Below are 6772 nucleotides of genomic sequence, written 5' to 3' on the forward strand. Positions count from 1 at the left end.
GCTCTCCCTTTAAAGCAGTAGTGAGCCGGAGCAAGCGGTTGATGGCCGACTGTGAGAGAGGAGACGCGGACACCGTGTGGTGGGCTGGACAGCGCAAAGTTTTGCCCTCGCGACCGAGAGCCTCGGGCCAGGTGGGAGCGAGGGAGCTCCAGACGGATTGTGGGACTATTCACTGCTGATGCGATCATCAAATAAAGAGCTGTGGCAAATATTCCTCCCCGTGTGTTTGTGCTTATCTGTGAACAGAGGTCTACAGCGGTGGAGCTGCTACAATGCGGTTTTGGATCAGTGACAATAAGTACTTAATTTAAACATCTTTATGTCAAATATGACTAGTTTTCTTCCAAATGAAATGCTGATATTACAGAATGCATGGTTTTATACTGTAAAGGCAGTGAGATCAAAACATGTGGTTATAATGGAAGTCAATGGGGCCATTTTTGCCTCGAAGGTGTCCAAAGGGAGTATCTGGAATTACATAAAAAATACTAATGCAATCAAATCAGTTTTGTTGCTTATCTTTGACATATCCAAGCCTCTAATCACCACCAAAGCCCCATTCCCCTATGATTTATTTTATGGAAAATAATTAATGTTTTGTTGGGTTTTTCATAAATAATTGTTACTTCAAAGATTTAAAACTGGCATTTAAAGGGTTAAAATCCAGAAAATGATTAAATGTTTGGTAGTTTTGAGCAATTTAGAAGTTGTTTAAGTGATTTATGAAAAAAAAGCAGAAAAAAAGACTGATATATGATGATTTAATAACAGTTTTTTGGACATGTACATTTTTGCCTCAAAAGGTGTCCAAAAGGAGTATCTGGCACTATGTAAAAAATACTAATGCAATCAAATTAATTTTGTTGCTTATCTTTGACATATCCAAGCCTCTAATCCCCACCAAAGCCAAATCTAGATATTATTCATTATATGGAAAAAAAAATCATTTTTTGTAATAAAAAATGAAATACTTCAAATACATAAACTGGCATTTAAAAGGGTTAAAATCCTGAAAATGATTGAATGTTTGGTAGTTTTGATTAGGTTACAAGTTGTTTAAGTGATTTATGAAAAAAAGGCAGAAAAAAATATTGATATATGATGATTTAATAACAGTTTTTGTGTGCGTGGACATTTTTGCCTCGAAGGTGTCGAGAGTAAGTTTTTTTAAGGAGGGCATGAGGGTTAAGTCAATCGGGCTAAATCTGTAGGAGAATTTGGTTAAAGTATACCCCCTTATAAAATGATCAAAATTGTCCAAAAGATGAATTATTAATTTAGAATGGCAGACTTTCTGTTGCGTTTAGGGTATGGCTCCAAGAGGCTTTTTGTAAGTCTAGACATGTTGGAGAAACACATTGCAGGGGCTACTTCTCTGAAGTATGGCTATCTAGCCATTCTTTTACACCTAAGCACAAAACCCATAAAATAAAAAACAATTTTCTGGTGCGTGTGCAAATTGTCACACCGTTTCATGCACATTTAAGCCCTTAAAGTCTTAGGTTATACCAGATGATTAAAATAGTACAATAATGTCTGAAATGAAATTTTGTAATATGGCTTTTTGAGTAGGAGTTTTGTCAAACATCGTTTGGACACGCCAAGGCGTCTTTCATTCTCAGAGGTTTAATGAAACGCTAACTATTCATCAAAGAGTGGGCGGTTACCGTTGAGCTGTATTGAACATGTAAAGCTTTAATAACCTGGGTCGGGGGCGCTCGATGGTGGGATTGGGAGTCTTGGAGCGGGTCTGGCTGGGCACTCTGGTGCGGGTCTGGCTGGTTTCTGTCCCGCTCTGGTCCTGTTTGTGTCTGGAGAGAGCGTCGTACTCCATCTGCAGCGCCTCGGCCAGAACCAGCTCCTTCTGAGTGAGACCCAGAGCCTCCAGGCCGGGCCAGCCTGCCTCGCTGCTCTCCTTCTGGGTCTGAGCCGCCGACATGATGCCCGAAGGAGGGAGGGAAGGAGGGAAGAAGATGATCTGCTGCTAGAAGAACCAGCGAGGACACATGGATCTGCCGAGGATCAGCTGAGGACAGAGAGGTCAGTCAGACAAACGTTTTTTATTTTATAATAAACTCAAGTTAATGTCGTTATTATATAAACAAATAAGGCTCAACTTGCTCATTGTTGTCCACTTTAAAAAGGTAACTTTGGGGTTTTTTTCAACCTGGAACCTATTTTTACATGTTTTTGTTTAAGTGACTGATGACCCACCAGATTCCATGTAAATAATCAGTACTTTTCTCATCGTAAAACACACTTCATTCAAAGTGGACAGAAATTAAATAAAACTATCAAAAGCCGTCTTGGTTCATCTTTCCACTGTTCCAATAATCACCACTCTGGTTTGGTTGAAATAAACCCTTAATTCACCCATTTACATGTGGAGATATGCTGGCTCTATACACGCTAAAAGTCCTGATTATTTACATGGAGTCTGGTGGAAATATGCTGGCTCTATACACGCTAAAAGTCCTGATTATTTACATGGAGTCTGGTGGAGATATGCTGGCTCTAAACACGCTAAAAGTCCTGATTATTTACATGGAGTCTGGTGGAGATATGCTGGCTCTATACACGCTAAAAGTCCTGATTATTTACATGGAGTCTGGTGGAGATATGCTGGCTCTATACACGCTAAAAGTCCTGATTATTTACATGGAGTCTGGTGGAGAAGTAAATGCGTGCTCTATACACGCTAAAAGTCCTGATTATTTACATGGAGTCTGGTGGAGATATGCTGGCTCTATACACGCTAAAAGTCCTGATTATTTACATGGAGTCTGGTGGAGATATGCTGGCTCTATACACTCTAAAAGTCCTGATTATTTACATGGAGTCTGGTGGAGATGTGCTGGCTCTATACACGCTAAAAAGTCCTGATTATTTACATGGAGTCTGGTGGAGATATGCTGGCTCTATACACGCTAAAAGTCCTGATTATTTACATGGAGTCTGGTGGAGATATGCTGGCTCTATACACACTAAAAGTCCTGATTATTTACATGGAGTCTGGTGGAGATATGCTGGCTCTATACACCGCTAAAAAGTCCTGATTATTTACATGGAGTCTGGTGGAAATATGCTGGCTCTATACACACTAAAAGTCCTGATTATTTACATGGAGTCTGGTGGAGATATGCTGGCTCTATACACGCTAAAAGTCCTGATTATTTACATGGAGTCTGGTGGAGATATGCTGGCTCTATACACTCTAAAAGTCCTGATTATTTACATGGAGTCTGGTGGAGATGTGCTGGCTCTATACACGCTAAAAGTCCTGATTATTTACATGGAGTCTGGTGGAGATATGCTGGCTCTATACACGCTAAAAGTCCTGATTATTTACATGGAGTCTGGTGGAGATATGCTGGCTCTATACACACTAAAAGTCCTGATTATTTACATGGAGTCTGGTGGAGATATGCTGGCTCTATACACGCTAAAAGTCCTGATTATTTACATGGAGTCTGGTGGAGATATGCTGGCTCTATACATGCTAAAAGTCCTGATTATTTACATGGAGTCTGGTGGAGTTTGGTGATGGTGATTTCGGGGCTGTTTCATGTTAAACTAAAATGATCTTACTCTTTAACTAAAAGGTCTATCTCTGTAGGGATCCTTTCCAAAATGTCATCAGACACTTAGAATAATAATCTGAGTCTGTCAGCAGCAACAACAGAACTTTTAGTGGACTCTAACTGCTGCTGAACATTAGTCCTGTAGGGTTACATTACAGCTTTATCAAAATGTCTTTATGAGGTAGAAAACAGGAGGCTGGACGTGTGATGTATTTGTTCTCTGAGTGTGGAGGAAGGAAGGAAACACAGGAACACAATGTGGAGGAAGGAAACCAGCTGAGGGACTATTGATATGAAATGTAGAATAAGTGAAACAGCAGACAGACTCAGAGCAGTGGAGAGAAGCTGGATGTTTGGTCTGTGACACAGGGCTGAAACACATGGGTGGAGTTTGATGAAGAGATGTGCACACATGCACAAACTGTGTGTCTGTCTGTCTGTCTGTCTGTAGCAAGCTAACGTTAGCTAAAGAGCCAGGGCCGGCCGTTCAGTCCCTCCGCTCCCACTGTAGGGGAGAGAAGGGATGACAGCCGAGAGATGGACAGCTATCTCCCGGTGTCCCCTGTTTTTTTGGCGGACAGTGAAGGAGAGGAACCGTCGGCTCTGTTCGGTTCTGCTGCTACTAGAGGCTGTGGTCTCTGCGGTGTGTTCAGGTGCTAATTTTTGGGCCAGACAAAAGCAACGCCAAGAGTTCCTGGCTGTCGGCTTGGTGTGTCGGGGCTGTTAGCAGACGGAGCCCTGTCTGATGGTCTGGTTCATCTGTCTCCATGTCAACCCCCCCGGGGAGGGGGGGAGGGGGATAATGGGGGAGGGACAGAGCCCCACCCACCAATCGCCCTAAACCAGCTGTGTCCCAGTGCCCCACACACACACACACACACACACACACACACACACACACACACACACACACACTTTTTCACTTTTTTTTTTAAAGAAATTAAACTGTCTAAAAATATCCTCAAATATTTATTTTTATTTAACATATTCGACTTTTTCCACACATTATTAAAAACAATTCTAAAACAATATACCTCTTTTTCTTGAATGATTCCCAATTTTCTTCTTAAAAATATTCCAAAAACTCGTCTGAACTTGTTTCTTGCAGCTGCCCTTGAGCAGAGCACTATTTACATATAAATGATCACTGATCAGAGACCCATCCATAATAGTATTATTAATATATTAACGGTTTTTGAAAGTCTGTCAGCGTTAGTTACAACCGCCCCCGCACTGACGTCACAACAATTATGTTTTCTGCCTCCATCTTTAAAAAGTAATGCGACACGATGCACCTGTTCTGCGGGGAGACAGGTGGATATACCCAGGCTGTAGGAGGGGTGGTAGCTCCTGTTGTTGCTGGGTTTTTAAGCCCGTGTTTTCAGTTATTTGACTTTTTTTGCAAAAGTTTGTAGGAGTCGAACTAGAGGCACAAACTGCGCAGACTCGGAGAGAAACTGGTGACAAACGTCATTGAACTTTAAAGTACCGTAAATATGAGATGTGGGTGTAAATGTGCCCAAACATCTCTCTGACAGCTGCAACACAGCCCAGTGCCCAGCGGAGAGAGCGCTCAACCAAACTCCATTCAAAAATCTGACACTTTAACGTGGACTCATTCGTCGGCCAACATCGACACTGTCCACGTACATTATTTTAACAGCATTACTGTATTTCACATCCGGACACATCGATTCCATCAACTTGTAGTTAGTTTTTAAATGCTTTAAACTTTAAAATTTCGGTTCCCACTGGGTTGTTCTCCACCCAGATTCTGCCATGCAGGGCGGTGTCGAGCAACCCCGATTTACGTTACTTCTAAAAGGCTAACTAAATATATACTGCAGCAACCTGCTTTTAGGTAGATTATATATGCGCCGAATTTACATGTAGACCACAACGATTATCAAAAAGCCCTCATCCATGTTTAAAACAGAAACCCAAGTTCACCAAAAGCGGGGTTGTTTTAAATGTCAATTGTTTGAATGGAGTTTGGTGTGACCTTCTTCTCCAAAGAAAGGCACGCAGTAAACGGACTGCAACTTCACCTCCGCCGAGAGAAATGCGTCAGATAATGTCCATAACCAAAGCACCGTTAGCTAACGTTAGCTAGCTTCATATAAAGATGGGGAAATCTTACCTGAGTCCGGTCTATATTCGCCGGCAGCGAGCAGCCGTTGCCATTTAAAAAGGGGTTTACTTTTCTGCCCAAATAAATCACATCAACCCCCTAAGTGTGGATCTGTTGGCGTTGTCGGTATATCCCAACAGTTAAACGGTGTAATCGGACCACCGGCTCCGCTGTGTCAGCCTCTGTTGACGGTTAAACAAAGCAGGGGCGGTACGAGGCTCCGGCGGCTCCACAGCCCGGTTTCTGCCGAGGTTGTCGGCTGCTGTTCGGCCTCTTCTCGGTAGCGGCCGGGCGGACCATGAACAACACAGGACACTTCCGGTTTTGTATTTTCAAAATCAATAAAGTCAAGTGGGTTTTAATACGCATATTATTTATTTTCTTGTTAGTCAAGCAATTCTAATTCTATTATGTTTACATTATTGTCTTTTCATAGTCATAGTTAATATTTAATAATAAGCTATTGCACTGTTCAATCCCTGCCATATCTGTCAAGTTTTGGATTTGAAAATATGGAAATTTTCCGGTGCCCACCTCGAGCAGTCCCACCACCCCAACCAAGCTCCAGTATCCCTTACATTTTAAGACAGGTGTACAAGAAAGCTAAAATCACCACTTGATGCAGAATGCTGAAAACATTTACAATTTATAAGATTGCTTGTCTTTACATTTACATTTTATTTTCATTCCACACCTTCTTTTCATTTCATATTGCTTTTCTTTAGTGAGTTATTGTACAAATTTGTTGCAGACTTTGCATTCTTTAAGACTGTTTTGGAAGGAGTGTATTTGTGGGCTGGGCCAGAGTGGTTCATGTTACATGAGAGTAGAGCGCAGACAGTTCTGTTGTCTAACGTCCTCCTATTCTCTGGAACAATCTTTCGTACCATGCTAAACATCCTTTCTCAACTTGCATTGCTATGGGGAATGCATAGTAAAGCCTTCATAAGTTTTGGCAGCGCACCTGTCGTAGCATCCATCATGCGTCTCTGTTTTTTTCTTCGTTTTTTCCCCCACGTTGTGTCACTCATCATCTGACCTCACACACTAACCTCACGAC

The 6772-nt window shown here is 41.9% G+C and overlaps 1 protein-coding gene across 1 annotated transcript in view; it reads right to left on the minus strand.

Annotated features, from left to right (window-relative positions):
- Positions 1–6010, minus strand: part of pik3c2b (phosphatidylinositol-4-phosphate 3-kinase, catalytic subunit type 2 beta) — a 35573-nt gene extending 29563 nt beyond the window's left edge. The window contains exons 1-2 of the mRNA XM_039797328.1: positions 5722–6010; positions 1704–2026 (exon numbers count right to left, since the gene is read on the minus strand). Coding sequence (XP_039653262.1) covers positions 1704–1939 — 236 coding nt within the window. The 5' untranslated portion in view covers positions 1940–2026; positions 5722–6010. The remainder of the gene's footprint in view (positions 1–1703; positions 2027–5721) is intronic.
- Between the last annotated feature and the right edge of the window lie 762 nt (positions 6011–6772).

The sequence above is a fragment of the Perca fluviatilis genome, chromosome 4, assembly GCF_010015445.1.
Source record: "Perca fluviatilis chromosome 4, GENO_Pfluv_1.0, whole genome shotgun sequence".
Taxonomy (NCBI): Eukaryota; Metazoa; Chordata; class Actinopteri; order Perciformes; family Percidae; genus Perca; species Perca fluviatilis.